This window comes from Triturus cristatus, chromosome 3_2, assembly GCF_964204655.1.
Source record: "Triturus cristatus chromosome 3_2, aTriCri1.1, whole genome shotgun sequence".
Taxonomy (NCBI): Eukaryota; Metazoa; Chordata; class Amphibia; order Caudata; family Salamandridae; genus Triturus; species Triturus cristatus.
In genome coordinates, this window is record NC_140584.1 from 625,034,929 (window position 1) to 625,054,007 (window position 19,079).

At 44.1% G+C, this 19,079-nt stretch overlaps 1 protein-coding gene across 2 annotated transcripts in view; it reads left to right on the top strand.

Moving 5' to 3' along the window:
• The window catches only part of MYRF (myelin regulatory factor), a 449,420-nt gene that overhangs the window by 352,641 nt on the left and 77,700 nt on the right, over nt 1–19,079 (top strand). For both annotated transcript variants that reach the window (XM_085648540.1, XM_085648541.1), the window contains 6 exons: nt 329–529; nt 3,088–3,196; nt 7,605–7,714; nt 8,945–9,090; nt 9,643–9,715; nt 17,385–17,473. In XM_085648540.1, coding sequence (XP_085504666.1) covers nt 329–529; nt 3,088–3,196; nt 7,605–7,714; nt 8,945–9,090; nt 9,643–9,715; nt 17,385–17,473 — 728 coding nt within the window. The remainder of the gene's footprint in view (nt 1–328; nt 530–3,087; nt 3,197–7,604; nt 7,715–8,944; nt 9,091–9,642; nt 9,716–17,384; nt 17,474–19,079) is intronic.

Here is a 19,079-nt window from a genome sequence, read left to right on the forward strand (position 1 = left end):
GTGCAGCGCTGTTATGTTATGGTGCAGCGCTGTTATGTTATGGTGCAGCGCTGTTATGTTATGGTGCAGCGCTGTTATGTTATGGTGCAGGGCTGCTGTGTTATGGTGCAGCGCTGTTATATTATGGCGCAGGGCTGTGCTGTTATGGTGCAGGGCTGCTGTGTTATGGTGCAGCGCTGTTATGTTATGGCGCAGGGCTGTGCTGTTATGGTGCAGGGCTGCTGTGTTATGGCGTAGGTCTGTGAATACAGAAGAACATGTTGACAGGAGCAGCGGGTTGGGCTGTTTGTTTCTCCCACCTTAACCTGCATCTCGTCCCCCCTTTCAGGCTTCAAACCCAGGTCAGTTCGAGAGTGACAGCGAGGTCCTGTGGCAGCGGGGGCAGCTGTCTGACACCATCTTTCACCATGGGCGCATTGGCATCAACACAGACCGTCCAGACGAGGCACTGGTGGTACATGGAAATGTGAAGGTCATGGGGTCACTGATGCACCCGTCGGACATCCGGGCAAAGGAAGACGTACACGAGGTAATGACGGAAAGGCGGGAGCTGGGGTACGTTATGAGTCAGATACTTGATATGAGGGTAACTGGGGCCAGAGAGAAGACCGCCCAAGGCAAAAAAAAGGTGAACAGCCATCAGAGGCGCTACTAGAGCCAAATTTCGGGGGGGGGGGGGGCTAAGAAAAAATTCCGGGGGGGAATCTATAAGCAATAGGCAGAGTGGAGCTGCAGGCTCGGGTGCGGCCGTGTGTAACCGAAAGCTGTCTCATCCCGGGCTGCCACACACGACGGTGGTGGGGGGGGGAGGGGTAGGGGCTGAAGCCCTTTGAGTCCAATGGGTGTTGCGCGCCTGGTAGCCATATGTCAAACGTAAAGTCTCTGCTCTGCCCACCCATTTGAATTCTCATATACAAAATAGCTGCAGGTCTTGGGGAGTGGGTGTGGGGGTGCCTTGCTTGGGCTCACTGAATTCAGAAACTGAATGGTGTGACTTATGTATGCAATAAACCTTATGTAGAGTTCTAGTATATCGCAGTGTAACAAAGAAAGAAATATTCTAGTCTGAACGTCACCTGCGAGTGATTGGTTTCAGGTGGGATAGAACACTGGGTTAGGTAGCCCTAAGAACAATCACTCGTGTTACTTGGATAAGAATAACGCAGGCGCTCTCTAGTAACATCTTGCGCAATGGTAGACAGCTGTCCTCGTTAACATATATACAAAACGAACAATCCTTGGAAGTCATTCCCATGCAAATGCCTGAGCATCTGTTAGATATTGCAGAAGTTGCACTTTCCCTCGTCTGAACCATCTGGCCCACTGTGCTGCCGTGCTCCGTGCACAATGAGTCTGCTTTTGAGCAATCCGTACACATAGTAAAGGTTTGCAGCCAAACACAGAAGTCCTCTGCAGAATCTGAGCTTTTCAAGCCCTCAGACCTCACTCCTGTTTTGCTTGCCCCTCCCCCAGGCCCACGAATGAAGTCCCACCATTCAAGACCCCTGAGCCCTAAAGCGAGGATCCTGTGATTTCCATCCAGACAAAAAAACACAGATTGGACATTCTTAGTAACATACTTTAAGCGCCTGTATTATTTATCAGTACTGCTTGTAGATCCACGGTGAACAGTCGCAGTGGCCCGTACTGTGCTCGATTCCTATTCCCATTACACCGGTCCTACAGTTTAGGATTGAGGGCCCCATGGTAGTCCAAGCTTTACATTTTGTGTGTATAGACTTTAAGTAATATGGTCAGGGATGACCCGAAGATTGCAGTTTACAGTCACTAATAGAATAACAGACACAAGGAGTAAGAGCAGGTACAAGAGCCTCGTGCTGATATTCAGCCGCCCGCTGTCTCTTGAGAGAGGGGAGCACCAGGCGCTCAGTGATTTTAAGCGAGATGGGGTGAACTTGGTGTAGTAACTTACAATCTATAACAGAGTGCAAAGTTGGGCTCAGTTTGTGGTTCGGGTGCTTGCAGACTCAATCCAGGTCTGATAGTGGATGATCAGTCCTTCCCACATGTTCCTAGCCCCAAATAGTTTTCTCCCCTTCCCAAGAACTGGCTTTACACTAGAATTGAGCACTTGGTAAAACAACTTCTCTGTGCTAAGTACCCAAGAGAGCGAGTGGTTTCTGATGGCATGATACATTGTGTGAATAAAAGGTGCTGTCCAGGAACCTCTCTGTTCGCTCTGCTCAGATTCTTGCCACCCCATGGCTCCAGAAGCAAGCTAGGCCATAAGAGAATAGCGAGGGGCCCGGACCCACTTGTGGGCCTGGATACATCACTAGACGTGGGTGAGCATCATACATCAATCTGTGGCCAATGAGTAAACTATTGAATAAGGGTGAGGGTGCACAGCACCTTTTATGGCCATGGACCAACAATCAGAGATGGATGAAATGCATAGGCTTATTTATGGTCATGGAAAACCCCTTAGAGGCACCCACCCCAAAGGAACCCAGTTCTCACTGGGTTCCTTTGGGGTGGGTGGTTTAGAGGATAAACCAAAGTATGAGAGAGACACGCCTATTTCTGACCCTGAACAAACCATAAGAGGCTGTTAGGGGTTATAGGCCTTTTTGTGGCCATGTATGGGCCAGTAGAGATGGGTGTGGGGCACGGTACAGTTTGTAGCCATGGAAAAACAATCTGTAAAAACTGTGTAGCAGGGGCCATTTTCTAGCCTTGGAACCATGGATAACCAATTAGAGACGAATGCAGGTCATAGACACCCTTACGGACATTGATGAACAGTTATAGATGGATGATGGGCACAGTCCACTTGGTTACCGTGGTTAAAAAATTTGGAAGAGCAGCGGGGCACAGGTTAAAACACAGAAAGGATATTAGCAATAGGTTTCATCGGCGACTTGATTTATTCAACTTTCCTGTCTTTTTGTCAACCATACTTTTCACACTTCCGTCCCTATTCTTTATATCTTCTCTTTCCTTCTTTCTCTCTATTACTCTTATCTTTTTCACTTCATCAATATATCTTCTTACAACTCTCCGGTCATATTACTCTGTTTTACTCACCCTCTCTCTTTCTCTTCCCACTCATTGTCTTGAATTCAGGTGGACACTACGGAGCAATTGAAACGGATCTCCCAGATGCGCCTCGTACACTATCACTACAAGCCTGAGTTTGCGAGCACGGCGGGCCTCAACGACACGTCAGAGACAGGTAGGAGTCCCTCCCTGTATGCATCACTCGTTATGTTCAACCTGGTGTCAATAGGTGAAGACAATGGTGGACGGAGAGTGGGGGGATCAGAGACGCAGCTGCAAATAAAGATGTGAGGGAAAAGAATCCTCTCAGACCCTAACACGAGGCCTAGTGTTCCTATCAGAGCATCCCAGAAGTGGGCTTACTTCCTTATCACCAATATAATCTACATGGTCATTCTGAGTTGAATCTAACCTGTGTCTTAAGTGTGTTGCTCTGAACGTGGTACTTGAGAGAGGACCAGTCTTTTGCAGTGAAGTTAAAACTACTTAAGTAGACAGAAATGAGCAACAGAATTCAGATAAACGAAATGTGGGGGCAACCATGGTTTGTACCCTGAAGACATGCCTTGCACTCTTCTGTCACAGTGCTTTCAACAATAGGCAACACAGAAAAACAGATACTCCCTCAACAGAGCACATCTGACAGCTCATCTCACACACTGCCAACGGACATCTAATGTGCAAAATAGTTGGATGCTTCAAAATAGTCTTAGGTAACAGCGCTGGGCGGTGGGGCTGCATGGGGGGGGATTTTGAGGGACGATGCCGAGGTGAAATTAATTATTTATTTAATTTTCCCTCTGCATCGGCCATGGAAATCCCACCCGACCAGGCCCCACCACCCCACGGCTGTCACCTGCACGGACCGCGGCAGATCCCAGCGAACAATAGAAGTTCGCTGATAACATAACAGTAGTGTTCTCTAATTGAGGAGTTTTCTCCGGGGACGTTAGTCTTACTGATTCTTGCTATCCCCACTTGGTCATTGCACCATTCATATGCGTACTCTTTTGTACTATTCAGGTCTTTTCATTATAATCTGTTCTGAGATTCCATCCTCTGTAAGATCCCCTCCTTTTCTTCCTTCCTAATAACAGAGGATGCTGCAGAGCACAGCAGGATGAAGACAGTATCAATGTTTGCTCGAATCATCAATGTCACGCAAGCCAAGAAGAGGCCTTGGCTTAGTTTCAGAACTAACATATCACACACAGTTGCTGTGGCCCTGAGACTGGTGGTACTCCACAGTTCACAGTTCTGCTCCACTTCTCTTACTAAAGTAAGGGGTGAGCAGACAGCAGGCAGCAAAGGTTGACGCCCCCCACAACCCATACAAAGATGGAGGTCAGAAACTGATTCACCTGATCTCAACGATGAAAGAGTGGAAAGAGTGAAGATGGGGCTACAGCGTCAGCTGTGAGGTCAGCCTATATTCAATCCTAATCCATGCCCTGAACATATAATCTCTGCGTACAGAACAAAGATTAGTAAAACATAGGGCTAGCGTCCACACATACAACCGTGCTTTGAACCCACAAGGGGACGTTGTAGAAGGAACCACATGCCCTCTAGTTTTCAACACATTTGACCCATGCTATCTGGAGAGGGACATATCTTAAAGCGTAAGTGCTGATAAGAGCAATTGCAAACACCTTGTGTGATCTTGAATGCAGACTTGTTCTCTAGCCAAAGTATTCTTGAGTATACACCCCCACTCCACATAAAAGCAGCGACATACTGATGCCAAGAAATCTATCGGTGCTTTGGGTCAATGTCACAAGAAGGAAGGGCCGGGCAGAGAGAAGGAGGAAAATGTAAGAAAGAAAAGAGGGAAGACTGAAAAAAATGGGACAGGGTCGAGTGAGGGACCAAAAGATCAGGAGGAAATGTAGATGATGGTAAAACAAAAGAATTGCAATTGTATTTATTGATTAATGAAGCAACAAATTAAAATACATAGCAAAAGGTTTGCCACCTTTTAATGAGTCACAAAATCATTCTGAAACGTGCATACACTGAAATGGGTTTTTATGCTGAGAAAGTAATTTCAAAATAGCGACAAGGGGACCTTGGGCCAGATGTACGCCCAATTTTAGCATGCGCAAATGGTTTGCGCATGCTAAAATTGGTATGGTCATGTACTAACACAATTTTGCGAGTCGTAAATGAATTGCGACTCGCAAAAACGTGTATAGAGACTCGCTATTTGGAAGGGGGGTTCCCTTCCAAATAGCGACTCTCTAACCCATGTACTTTACGACCGCAATTGCGGTTGCAAAACACTTGCAATTACCACCTACTTCAAGTAGGTGGTAATGCATTTGTGAATGGGAAGGGGTCCCTAGGGGACCCCTTCCTATTTGCACATGCATGCAAGCAGGAGAGATTCCAGGGAGTGCTTAAAAGTTTGACTGAGTTAAGCATTCTAATGGAATCTGTGAAGGAGTTCCATAATCTAAGCTCATGTCCTGAGATGTACCAAGCAGTGGTGGGTCTTATCTTGATTCTATGGATCCATAAGTGATAGTTTAATTTGCTTTTAACCATGCCAGAGCAGCGGGGGAAGCTCCGTTTCTGGAAAAGATATTTGGAATATTTAAGTGTAACACCTTGTATGTTTAACAGGTTAAGGCTGTAGGGGGATACAGCTGTGTCCGTGACCCTCACAGGCCTTGTGACTTCAGGTTCAGTGTCCACAGAAAACGTGCCAGAGGTTAACCCCATCAATCAGTGTGTGCAATCAGTCAATAAACTCATATTAATCTCTCCAGTTGTCTTGTCTGCTGTCTGCCACCTGGTGCCAGCTGTATTCTGGTGGGCAGGTGCCCGGTGAGGTCTGATAGGGACATCAGTGTTAGCCTCAGCCCAGGGTCCAACGGATGCAACTTCTCTGTGAAAGGTGATCTCTGCTAATTATGAGCATGTGGCACTGACACAGAGAGGAGTGTGTCACCCTGCGCGCCTGCAATGTGAGGAGGGGCGGAGCGGTGTTTGTCGGGTGTGTACCCGTGCAGGTAGACTGTGTAGAAGTGTGGCACTCCTTTTTGTGTCTCTGATGGGGCAGTGGGCTGGCATAGTCTTTTCTGTGTGTTTTGACATTCATGTCATTAAGGAATGGAATATTTATTGCTGGTATTTAATACTTGTTGCTAATATTACCTCAACGGAAGTACACATAGTTATAAACATTGTATGCAGAGTGGCACTCGCTATTTGCAGCAAGCATTGATTGTTGTAACGCGTAGGAGCGCTGTGCATACCCTGCGTCAAGCTTCGTTATAGGGAGGAAGTAAAGAAAAGCTGTTGAAATGAATGAAAACTGTAGGACATAAAATGGAAAAAGTACAAAAGAAATTGAAGGAAAAAGCATGTCTTAAGTTTGTTGTGGTAGCAAGAAGCGCTTGGCGAGTTTAAAATCTTGTCGTGGGCAAAGTGCTATGTCTTAATGATGTAAAAGCCGACGGACCCTGCTCAAATGTGCAGAGCACATTATGAGCGAAGCAGCAACGCTCATTAGGTTAATAGTGACAATAGCAACAGCTAGAGTGAATTTAAAGCAGTGAGGTGTTGCCAAATGACCCACTTTTGCACAAAAATATTGGATGGATGAATTTAAATGTATTAGTGCACGCTGGATCCCTGTATCATTAATGTTAAACCTTGTGAGAGGGCTTCATATGTGATGTTGTAAATACATGACATGTGGCGTGAAGGATATTGTGGAACTTTGTAGGCTTTTCTCTGAATATCTGCCTCACTTTAAGGCCACACAGGAAAAGAACATGAGGCTCGTCCCACATTTAGACTTATTAACTCTTTGCATGGTAAAGCAATCTGAATGGGCTGCAAGATTCTACGTTTAGGGCTGAATTAAACATCATAAATAAATATAGACATATAGGAACAGACCATAGTAGGAAGAGACAAGTGGATCGACACACAGATAAATGAATACCTCAAAAGACAGACATAAACATATCTGAAAAAAAGCAGGCACATAGGGCCACAAATACTAAGACATACTAACAACTGCATTCACACCGACAGACACATATATATAAAGTGTCATTGTTAGACACACAAACCACAACATACACACCAATACATTACACTGATTGCAAAACACACAACCATACATGCAATAATTCAGATTCACAACAGACACACACACAAATATCAATAATTTAAGACACAAACATAGAACCTCAGATACCAGACAAATACACAGACAGACTCTGAATAAGATGTACAGATACATTATCGAAAAAGGCAGATAGACATACCTATTATGGCATTACTAATGGGCACATTACACTTTCCTGGGCGGTTAGTACCTCCTTTAAAAGACTGTACCGTTCTGCAGAAAATGAGCCAGTATAGAGAAGATGCTCTCATCAGTATCTTTCACAGAGAGTTCAGGAATAGATATGAAATCAGTGATAGAGTGACTCTACATTCACTCTGTGTTCCCCAATCCTTATTGCAATTTCTACCTGATACAAAATGCAGAATTGAGCAGTATTACCCTTTACAAATGCTGCTTACTTGAGATTGTAATGTTTATGAAATTAATTCTGTGGCAGGTGTCATTGCTCAGGAGGTGAAGGAGATTCTTCCAGAAGCGGTTAAGGACACTGGCGACGTGGTCTTTGCAAACGGCAAAACCATTGAGAACTTCCTAGTGGTAAATAAGGTGAGAAACTGTGTCAGATGTATCTAAAGTCCTCAAGTGACTCTGGAGGAGTGGGGATGGAGTGTACAGCTGCTCCAGGACCTCACATAAACATAGCATAGCATAAACCCAGATTTCTCCTTTCCTCCCAATTAGTTTGATTTAGTCTTACCTCTATCTCTGAGATTGTAGACTCTCATCCAACGTTTTTTCATGCCCTACGTGTTGAAGAGACATTCTAGCTATGTATCTCAGGATAACCCAAGTCATTCCTATTGGCCAAGACAAGGTTTACTCTTCTGTCCTCTAGATTAATTTAGCCTTGCTTAGTCTTAATTCTACTTCTTATGGAGGACATCCTGAGAATGGGTTACTTCTGTCCTGCATGGGGTTCCAGTATAGTTTTGGACTGCTGTTATTCAGGTCAACTGGTGTTAGTTATAATTCTTCTCTGTCCTCTGGATTAGTTTAGCTTTATCATGGTTCTCTAGTATCTCCCTGGTTAGACTCCCTGAGCCCTTGTAATAAGGTACCACCTCCCCACCCCCTGCCCAGCCCCAATTTGGAACAGCACAATTTATTCTCTTTATTTTTATTCCAATTCAATTAATTTTACTATGTCCTCCAAGTTGGATCAGATGAGACATGACTCTCCTTTAGGCTTTGTTGTATTGTACCATAGTTTAGGTCACTCCTACCCTCCATGTCTGAGTGTAGCCCATTTCTGATTTGTCCTTGGCATAACCTTAGCTTAATCTTGGTTCTCTGTTGCCTCCAAAATGATTCAGTTCATTCTGGATAGTTTGTTATCCTTAATAGTGGTTCAGCATAATCTTGAATCCGTCTAGCCATCCTTGGTACCATCAAGTTAACGATTTACTATTTTCTGAGAAGGAACAAGTGTTGTTTTACTTACAAGAAGAGTTTTAGTGTCAGCAAGTGTTTGGCTGCTGAGATCAATTGGGACTTGGTGGTGCTGTTACTTGCCCTCTGAAACTTCAGATATGACTATATTGGCATAGATAGTTTATAGATCTTTAACCTAATGGGGATTAAAATCCCTTTCCTAATACCAGAGTGACTAGGATACCCTTCGTCACAGGAGAGCAGAGGCCACATAGGTTCAGATGTTTGCATCACAGTAAGGTAAAATGTTTCCTCCTTCAGTAGATAACAGCCTGTTGTTTTGTCTTCTGTGGTGTCTTAAACTGGAGAATTGATCTTTCTCTGTTCTCTGCTTGTGGTGGATAGGAGCGTATCTTCATGGAGAATGTAGGAGCTGTCAAGGAGCTCTGTAAATTGACTGACAACCTGGAGACACGGATCGATGAGCTGGAGCGTTGGAGTCAAAAACTTGCCAAATTGAAGAGGCTGGACAGTATGAAGTCCACTGTCAGGTAGTGATACCCCAACATATCTCCTGTTTTACCCTGAGTCTAACCACTGACTCATTCTAACCACACCAATTCCATCCTCATGCATGGCAGAAGGACCTATCATCCCACCTTTTACCTGCTTATTGTCGATGCTGACTTCATTAACACAAGAAAATTGTCATCTCCTAAAATACCATCCACAGTCATAGGGCAACATTTCAGCCATCTTCAGCCAAGGTCCCTGCCTTTGAAAGCCACCCAATCAACATCCAAACACTCTCATCCCTGCGGTACTGCAAAAGCATATCTCATCTCAGCCAACTTTTACCTTGCTCCACACATCCTCTTCCTTGTCCTTCCAGATTCTCTCCATATCCTATGATCTACTCAGCCTAAATCCCAGAGATTCCATAACTCCTTCCAGATCCAGATTGCACCTTTGCATTTCACTGCACCTGAGCTGCCTCAGGCTACTGAAGCCATGCCTCAACGAAGTTGTGCCCTCGTGCCACCCTTTGCATCGATACACTCCATTCCAGATCCTGCTCACTTCACTTTTTACTTTTTTCTTAGCCACACAGGAAGCCAGTTCAGCCGTGCAGGAAGTGTGCCATTCAAAAAAAGGCCTTCCAAGGTCATTGGCAAGGTGAGACTTCTTTTAATATTGTTTCTTTCTGCAGGGGATATATTGTTACGGCAGCACATCATGATGACTACGGAAAGCAGGGTGAGGGAACAGGGAATGAAAGGTAAAGAAACAGAGTTAAGACGTACATGATTATGAACAGTTAATAAGTTTATTGGTGGGTGTGAAAAGCATTTAGATGAATAATATTCATTCAGCGCGTGCACTGGCTGCACTCTCCCAAAAAATAATAAAATAAAAAAGGGAAGTAAATTAGTGGGATCTAATGTTTTTAAGCACTTTTTACCTGTTAAGGCTGATGTCATATAAATAATATGCATTTGTTTCTGTAGATACACATGCTCTACATACTCCTGCAATCTAGCGTTGGACTCGGGCTTTTGAAAGTTGTTTTTCTGCGAAGAAGTGTATTGAGTCACAAGGTATATAGTGACTCCTTCCTTGCTGGCTATAACCATGGGCGTGACTCCATTTTAGGTTGTTTTTTCGAAATTGAGTTCGGATGTGCATAGCCGAGGCTCTGAGTTTTTCTATGCTTTAGTTCAGGTCCAACCTGTCTAGTTTGACTCTGATATCTGGATTAAACGACCTTCGTTGCCTTTCCTCCAGCCGATATCTTACAGAGACGGATCCACATCGACTCCTGCGCTGCAGGGCCTCGGGCTCTTCCAGGGGCCTTGTACCCCTTGACTTTGACCGCTTTCAGTGTTCTCTCTTTGGAAAATGTACTCAGGGCAATAGAAAGGATGTCCTTTCAAAACTGTCCTCAGTGTCATGCAAGGTGTGTAAGCTTTGCCTGTCTCCTGACCACGATGCCTTTCTCATACACAGAACTGAAATACCCATACAAAACCCTTTCCATTGTTGGAATATGTGTTCTCTGGAAGCTGCATACACAGTTTGTAGGCAGCCCGGTACAAGCATCTTATGCTGCAGATGTACCACGCTTAGCAGATCAAGTTTTTGACGAGCTGCCTAGCAGCAAATGGTAATCATGCTGTAAGATGGGGTACATCTATTTGGCTCTAAAACTGATGGTGTACGAAAAAAATAAGGACACCAAAATAGCATAGTTGATGGGAGTGTCACCCTTATAACACACTTTCTATGAGAGATGGTAAACATGCAGACTGGCATCCGCTCCTAAACAGTATTTTAAATCTCATCAAATGTACCAACAAGCTGAACAGCAACAACAGCTGCATTCAAGCAGTCTCAGCAGTGCTCAAGAGCAATTTCCATGGTAACACATGGCGAATGGTAAATGAATGGCTAGGGAAAGGTACCTTTGCCTCCAAAGAATGATTAAGCACATATTTACCCTGATCACACAAAACCTATCGGGTATGCAGTGTATTGCCCAAACCAATGGATCCCAACGACCTCAGATCAATGGGTGCTTTCCACAGTACAAAGAGGGCATTTCAGAGAACTTCACCCAATACCACTATAGCATCCTCCAGGAAGACACATATCAAAGAAAGCTCTACGACTGTTGAAGAAGTCACTGCCCTACTGCAGAAAGGGACTCTCAGTGAGGTTCCAGCTGCAGAAAATGGACTATATGTGTGTCAGGATACTTCCTTATTACCTAAAATGATGGGATATAAAGACTGATTCTATATTCATGCCTCCTCAACAGCTACATGCTCCACATTGCATTTCAAAATGGCAATCCAGGAAGTCATCCTTCTATTGTGACCGGGATACTACAAGACAACACTAGATGCGAAGGATGATTGCTTCCTTGTACCAGTGCACCCAACTCACTGGAAATGCTTTCAATTTGCAGTAATGACACACATTGGCAATTACACATACTTCTATTCAGCATCAGATCAGCCCTGATAGCGTTCACAACACGTGTGTCTGTGGTAGTGGGACATCTGCGCAACCACAAGATACGTGTCTACCCATACTTGAAAGATTGACTGTTAGAGAAGATAACTCAACAGAAATGTCAAAACCACACTCAACAAACTATTAAGTTACTTCACAGATTGGTGTTCACAATCAACATAAGGAATTCAAAATTGAAACCACGGCAAATCAATTATGTCTCTGGGTCATATTGAATTCGTTGTCAGGAAAAGTGTACCAACAATGGTGAGAGTGATGGTGTTTCAAAAACAGATTCCCCTTTACAAGATGTAACATCCTCTGACAGAGAGGAAGATGATACAAGTAATGTTAATGTTGGCTTCTTGCATTGCTCTGCTTCCATATGCACATCTTCCAATGGGCCTGTTGCAAAAATGCCTCAAGACTGGTCAAGGCAACCTGGGCCTGCGAGGATCTAATATTATGAGGAAAGAGGACAGCATACACTTCAGTAGTAGAAGAAACAGATGTACAGACCTACAGTCATAAGTGGCCATCACCACCAATGGATCTCTTACAGGTGTTGAGGGGGGCAGATGCCAGGCTTGACAATTTAGAACAAGTGGTCTCAGAGAGATGCCAAATTGTACATCAGTGCACTGGATAAGAAGGCAGTTCAGTTGACTCTGCAAGGATTCAATAAAAGCAATACAAGAAATGCCGCTGATTTGCATGAACAGCATAGCCATCATCTGTTTCGTGGAGAGGCACTCCTTCCCCTCCGCTATCATTGATGGCACAGGCAATTTGTCATTGGGCTCAATATCATCACATCTATCAATTGATAGAACACCTGCAGGGGTGCACAGTCACTTTGCAGATTTCCTGAGCAGGAGTCACCAGGAGAATCACCAAATGGTAGATCAATACGAATGTTGGAAGACAGCACAGTTAGCGCCCTTCAGGCATTGTCCATTGATGAGCTTTGTATGCAGGTGCACAGAACTGGGATAGAGCCACACACTCATCTGATTTCGCTATCAAAACATCTGTCTCCTTTTCATAGTATGCATTCCATTAAGTTACCAACATTTCTAATCATTCACAAACTCTTCCAGAAAGATCTTTATAGACACAATGTTAGACAAGCTCTTATGCGCTATGTTGCACCCATACACCTAGAAAAAAACAAATTAAAAGGTGGGGATTGCTTGGTGGATTGTTAAATCTATTTAGATTTGTCATGCTTCATGGTACCATCTGGCACACTTCGCCTGTAAGAAGAGAGCCATGATGTCCTTTCTTATGAATAAACTGTTCGCTGACATTTGCAAAGCTGTTTCTTGGAAGTCTTTTTGCAAATTCATGAACACTACTGTGTTGACATTTAGTCAAGCAAGAAGCAAAGGCTGGGCAACTAGTTAAGACACTCTGTATTACTAATTCAACTACTTTCTATAATAATGGAGAAAGAGGGGAAAAGCTATACAGTCTATGCGCAGCATTTAATTTAAAACAGCACATGCTGCAAACCGAAAATGTTATCTATAACAATTGGTTCGAGCCTGTAGTATTAAAGAAACATGTTATCCACCTGTCTCCACATATGCAGGAATGTAGTCTAACTCTTTAAAGTTAGTTATAAAGAAACGTCTGATTAACTCAGCTACAAAGACTCACTTATAGGCAAGGAAAAATAAAAATTTTTAAAAGCAGCGTGTGTCCTAGGACAATAGGGGCCTGATTCACAGAGGTAAACTTACACTTTTGTGTAAGTTTACTATTTTTTGGTATTCAGAAACTATGTGTGAATTTTTAAGACTTCACACTCCCTATGTGTGCAGAGTTCACCCTGACTGCGGAGTCTCCAGGTGTGGAGAACTCAGCACATATATGTATAGGGAGCACAGTCTTGGCATGCAGTTTGTGAATGACAAAAAGTAGTTAACTTACACAAAAGTGTTAGTTTACATTTGTAAATCAGACCCTGTGGGTTTCTGGAACGTGATCAACAGTGATTCAATGGATACTCGTAACCGAAAAAAATACTTTGAAGGAAAACAAAGTGCACTATTCTGAACCCAACTCCAGCTGGGAGGAGGATACACACCATTTAATCTACAGCACTTCAAACTTCAAACTGATTGTAAAAGGTTACTTACCAGTAATCTTCATTACTCCGAGTCCCTGTCTTCCCATTCCATTCCTTACACATGAGCAGTTTGCCTGCTCCACAGTACCTATCACCTAGCTGAGGTCACAATACTTACCCCCAGTATGGTGCTGCCAACCCAGCATGCTTAAAGGGGAAGCATGACACTAGGACAGCCTGAAAATACCAAAGAAACTCATACGAAAGAAAAAATAATCATCATAAACAGAAACCTGGGAGTGAGAAATTGCAAAATACTTGATATATTTAATGCAGAAAAAAACCACAAATCACAGAATATGTACAGCGGATAAAACATGAGCACCAGACTCTGCTGATGCAGCCGTCCCCAACTGAAGTCGGTAGTGGGAAACAAAAGTGTTGGGAGTAGCCCAAGTAGCAGCATTACAAATATCACACAGTGGCCCATGAGGAGGAAACACCCTGAGTTGACCGCCCCTGGACAGAAGAGGGAAGAGGACGGTGAGCAGTCTCGTAAGACAAAACAAAAGCACACTTCACCAACCGGGTCAAAGTGAACTAAGAAGACTTGAGACCATTCCCAGAGAGACCATGGGTGACAAACAATTAATCCACTTGCCTAAATGGACTGGTATGGTCCAGGTAGATGCAAAGAGCTCTCATCACATCCAGAGAATGGAGAATCTTCTCCTCCATAGAAGACAGGTCAGGACAAAATACCGGAAGGGCAATATCTTCCTGACAGTGGAAGTTAGACAAGACCTTGGACAGAAAAAACTGACTAGGGTGGAAAGATTACCTTGTCTGGACAGAAATGTAACAAGCATTTGTAATGTAGATTCTTTGGCCTGTTGGTATTGTAAATGGCAATGCCTTTAATTATTGCAGGTTTATTAAACACATAAATAAAAGTCGTTGTCATTTACAATGCCAATAAATCATAATCTCGCAATTGGGAAACCTGGGATAGGTGCACAGATTTGAAGGGTTTTAGCAATGTTGTTTGCTTTTCATTCCCCCTCCAAGTGGCACCCCGGCTAGTAAGTACCCCTATTCTCTCCCTTCTCCTCCAAACAATTCCCTCAAGCCCCACGCCTTCACTCTGACCTCTTAGATCATCCGATCAAGATTTGCCCTACCAGCACAACACAGGCTCAGGGAGCCATCAGCAGCATTGTCCCACGCCTCCTGGAGTGAACTGCTGACCTCGCACTGTTTGCCTCACCTGCCCCCTAAGACACCTGAGATCGGAATGGCGTTTGTGTTTCACCTTCTCCTAATAAATACAATGCATAAGTAAATAATTATGCGGCCCGTTTATTGCCTGGTGTGATTGACAGCCGCAACAGCCATTTGTATTATACATTTATTCCGGACATCTTGCGAACAGCATTTAATAGTTATAGTTGCGCAGTGACGTCACGTAACCTGTTAGCTGTGTAATTATTTGAAAGATTGTGAAATGGCAATTATCTCTCTGAAATAAAAATGCAAACATTTGGGATCTTGCCAACCCGGCAATCCAAGACTCTAGTGCTGCTGGAATTACACAGCCCAGCTCATCAGCTTCCGCCCCACTTATCTCTTCCAGACATAGGTTTAAACCTTTTCACATCCCTGACAAGGTTATCGCCAGATATTCAACAAGCGCGTGTCTACCTTGTATAGTTGCAGCGCGCGATGGGAGAGCGTGTGAGGCAGAAAGGAGACGCCATGCGCGTGCACATCGCCTGTCCGTGCGCACACATGGTTTGTCTCCCTTCGCCCACCAAACCGCCAACAATAGTCTCGCCAAGGCGTGCAGCGCGAATGCGCTGTGTTCGCCAGGCGAGACCTAAAAATGGGGGAGAAGCCAGCAAAGCCCAATGTCACCAACCCTGTGACCAGAAGAAACCACCACTAAAAAAAGAACGTTAGCAGAGAGAAACTTAAGGTCCACTGAAACAAGGTGTTCAAAAAGAGGACCAGTCAACGCTTGAAGCACCACCGGAAGATCCCGGGGGGGACTGGAAAGCGGGAGACAGGACGCTGAAGCAAAAACATCCACCAGAGGTGTGCCACTAAGGGAGATGATGCATCATATCTACAACGATATGTCAGATCCCTATGCTCTCCCCTGCGCTGGCGCACGATTAGCTGCCATGCGCCGACTCAGGCACCCTTGCATCGTAGTGCAAGGGTGCCTGCATTGAGGGGAATGATTGTTTATGCACATAAACAATCTGAGATGGCGTTTTTAAACCTCTAAGTGTACTGCTTAATGCAGCACACATAGAATTTGAAAAACTGCATTTTTTTAAATGATTGTTTATGTGCAGGAAGGAACACATTCCTGCACATAAAAAAATCACAAGAGGTGATTTCCTCGTTCTATGTGTGCTGCAGAATGTACCACGCATAGAAAGAGGAAAAAATGAGGAGAAAGAAAACATTTCTCCTCGTTGCGCCTCCTTAAGCCTCCCCTGGGGAGACATAGCATTCTGACGCATTTCCAGGTTTATGATTTCTTATAAATCTAGAAATGTAGCAGAAGCCATGGGTGTTGCATGATAACACCCACAGCAACACCCATGGCACGCCCCTTTCACGCAAAGTGTTGCCTGTAAAGGGGCCACATTTACAAGGAAATGATAAGCCATGCATAGCCACGATAGGGCAGCAGGTTGCACCGCCTGTGCATCACAAAAAGTGATGCACCGGCGGCGCAAGGGGCTTGTAAATAACTCCTATGTATACACACACACACACATTTACAGTGCTACTACTCTGAGCCCCCCGGCCCTACTCTCCACTCAGTCCCACTCTGCTGGAATCATGCAGCTGACCTGCACTATACAAAAGAAACATAAATTATTTCAGACTTAAGAGGGGTTCAGCAGAAAGAGAGTACACGTTTCGATTCTGCTGTACATGAATACTTGATCTTTGTCCCATAATCCCAAAACCGGGACTTGCTTTGAAAATAAGGAAAAGTGTTGGGACGCCGGGACAGTCCTCGGATAACCGGGACTGTCCGGGGAAATCCTGGATGTATGGTCACCCTAAGGCAGAGGTCTTCAAACTGTGTGGTGTGATCCACAGGGGGACCATGGAGTCCTGGGAAGGGAGCCGCGCATTCCCCAGCTTCACTTGTCCTTGCGAATTTCTGACGCATCTGTCAATCCTTGCGCCATGGTGCGCCGTATTGTAAATACGGCGCATCCATGTTGACGCAAGGGTTTTGCATGTTGGGAGTCCTTATACCTAAAAGGTTTGACAAGGGGGTCTCAGCATCAAAAAGTTTGAAGACCTCTGCCCTAGGGTGAGAGAAAGATTAAGATAGGCTTAAAGTAATCGGATGAGAGACACGATTGACAACACATGTGGGTCATGGCAAACAAAACACAGAATTTACGTTTGGATGAGCTGATTTAAGAGAGAAGAAAAGACAGTGTGAGAATAGGACTAAAACAATTTTACAGAGAATGTCAAAAAGAAGTTCCCTGCGTTTGGCACAAGGTGGCATGAGTGCTCCATAAATGAATGACAGAAAGTGATGGGAAAGACGTTTGTCAGGGTGAACGCCACGGAGTGCAAGGATGGCGCTGACAGACAGTGTGCAGTACAGCAGATGTCTAATGTAACGTATAGGGAGGACTATTGAAAGGTAGGATCTAGAGTGACTGTTGTGCTTTCAGTATCAGATAACAGTAACCACATTTCTTTTGTTTGCAGTCTCCTCCTCCCCCTGCAGAGCAGGCGTGCATCAGCCAGCGCTTCTTGCAGGGCACCATCATCGCCCTGGTGATTATCATGGCTTTCAGGTGAGACGTCACTTCCTTTCCCCGGTGATGTGTGTTTACAGATGCACAGGCGGGAAATGTATATATTCCTGCAAAGGAGGAGATTGCATGGTATTACGATAACAAGAACTGATAACTTCAATTATAAGTTGATTTCTGAAATAGATCACAATTTCAGTAAAAGATGCTTTATTTGAAGTGAGTAAATTTATTTTCTTCTGGAATAGTTTGTTTTTCTGCAGAAATTTTTTTTTGGTTAGAATTGTTTTTCTTCTCCTATAATGTCTAATTACATCTCATGGATTAAGATTCCCATCAGGAATTTAATGTGTTTTTTTTGTTTCTTCTAATCTAGAATCAGGATTCTTCTTTTTTCGTTTTGAGATTTCTTGTCCTCTGGAAGTGGGGTGCACAGTCACAAAGAAATTACGCAGAACGGTGCTGCAAACAATTTAGCAGTGCTGCATCATTTAAATAAAGCAGCAATGCATCGTATTCACAAGAATACGGCACACCCATGTATTTTCCCTTGCGCCGGTGCTAAAAAAGCTGCGTAATACCAACGCGGACACCCTTGCACTATGGTGCAAGGGTGCCTGCGTTGCAGGGATGATTGTATATGTGCAGGAAGGGAATCGCCTTTAATGATTGTTTATGTGCAGGAAGGGGCCCCTTCCTGCATGTAAACAATCATTAAAAGTGATTTGCCCCTTCTATGTGTGCTGCAAAATTCAGTACTCATAGACAGAGCAAAAAACAAGGAGAAATAAAAGTTTTTCTTCTCATTGCGCCACTCTAATGCCTGCTTTTCAATGGCGTTATTGGCACTGCCTCAGATTTACAGATCTTTGTAAATCTGGGTTTGTGTCAAAAAGCTATGGGTGTTGCGGTGTAACCCCCACAGCAACGTTCCTTTCATGCAAAGATCTGCGTGAAAGGGTACGATTTTTACAAAGCGGTGTTAAGCCACTCAAAGTAGCTTAGTGCCACTTTGTAAATATGGGGCATTGCGTCACCGGAGCGTATGGAAAAGGTGACTCTTCGGTGGTGCAATGTAATATGACCCGGGGTTTCTTCTCCTCTTGGTTTGGGGTATGACGTTCCGAGGACTGTGTTTCTTCTCTGGTATTAGATTTGTATTTCTCTAAGATTCGGTTTCTCTTCCTGTAGTTTGGTCATCATCCCGTGTGGGTCTGGGCTTCTTTTCTTTCTGAAAAGGGTTTTCTCCTTCCTTAGGACTGGTTTTCTTATCCTTTGGGATTTGTCTTTCCTGGTTTGTGAGTGCTCTTCTACTGGATTGTGTTTGTTCCCCTTTGGAGTTAGACTTCTGGTGGGGTTTCATTTCTCTGGGATTGCATGTCTTGTATTCCAGGATCGTTGTTTTCTCTTTCCTGGAATGTAGCTTCTTTTCTGGGATTTGGTTGCTTTTCTGGAATCTGGCTTCTTTTATCGTTGGCTAGTCATCCTTCTATGAGGTTGGATCGATTTTTCTCTGTGCTTTATCTCCCCCTTTTCGATTGGGGTTTCTTCTTTTCTGTGATTCAGTTGCTACTTTTGTGAGGTTGGGTTGTTTTTCTTTATCACTAGGTTTGAACTTTCTGAATGTGACATATTTGCATTGTCTCTA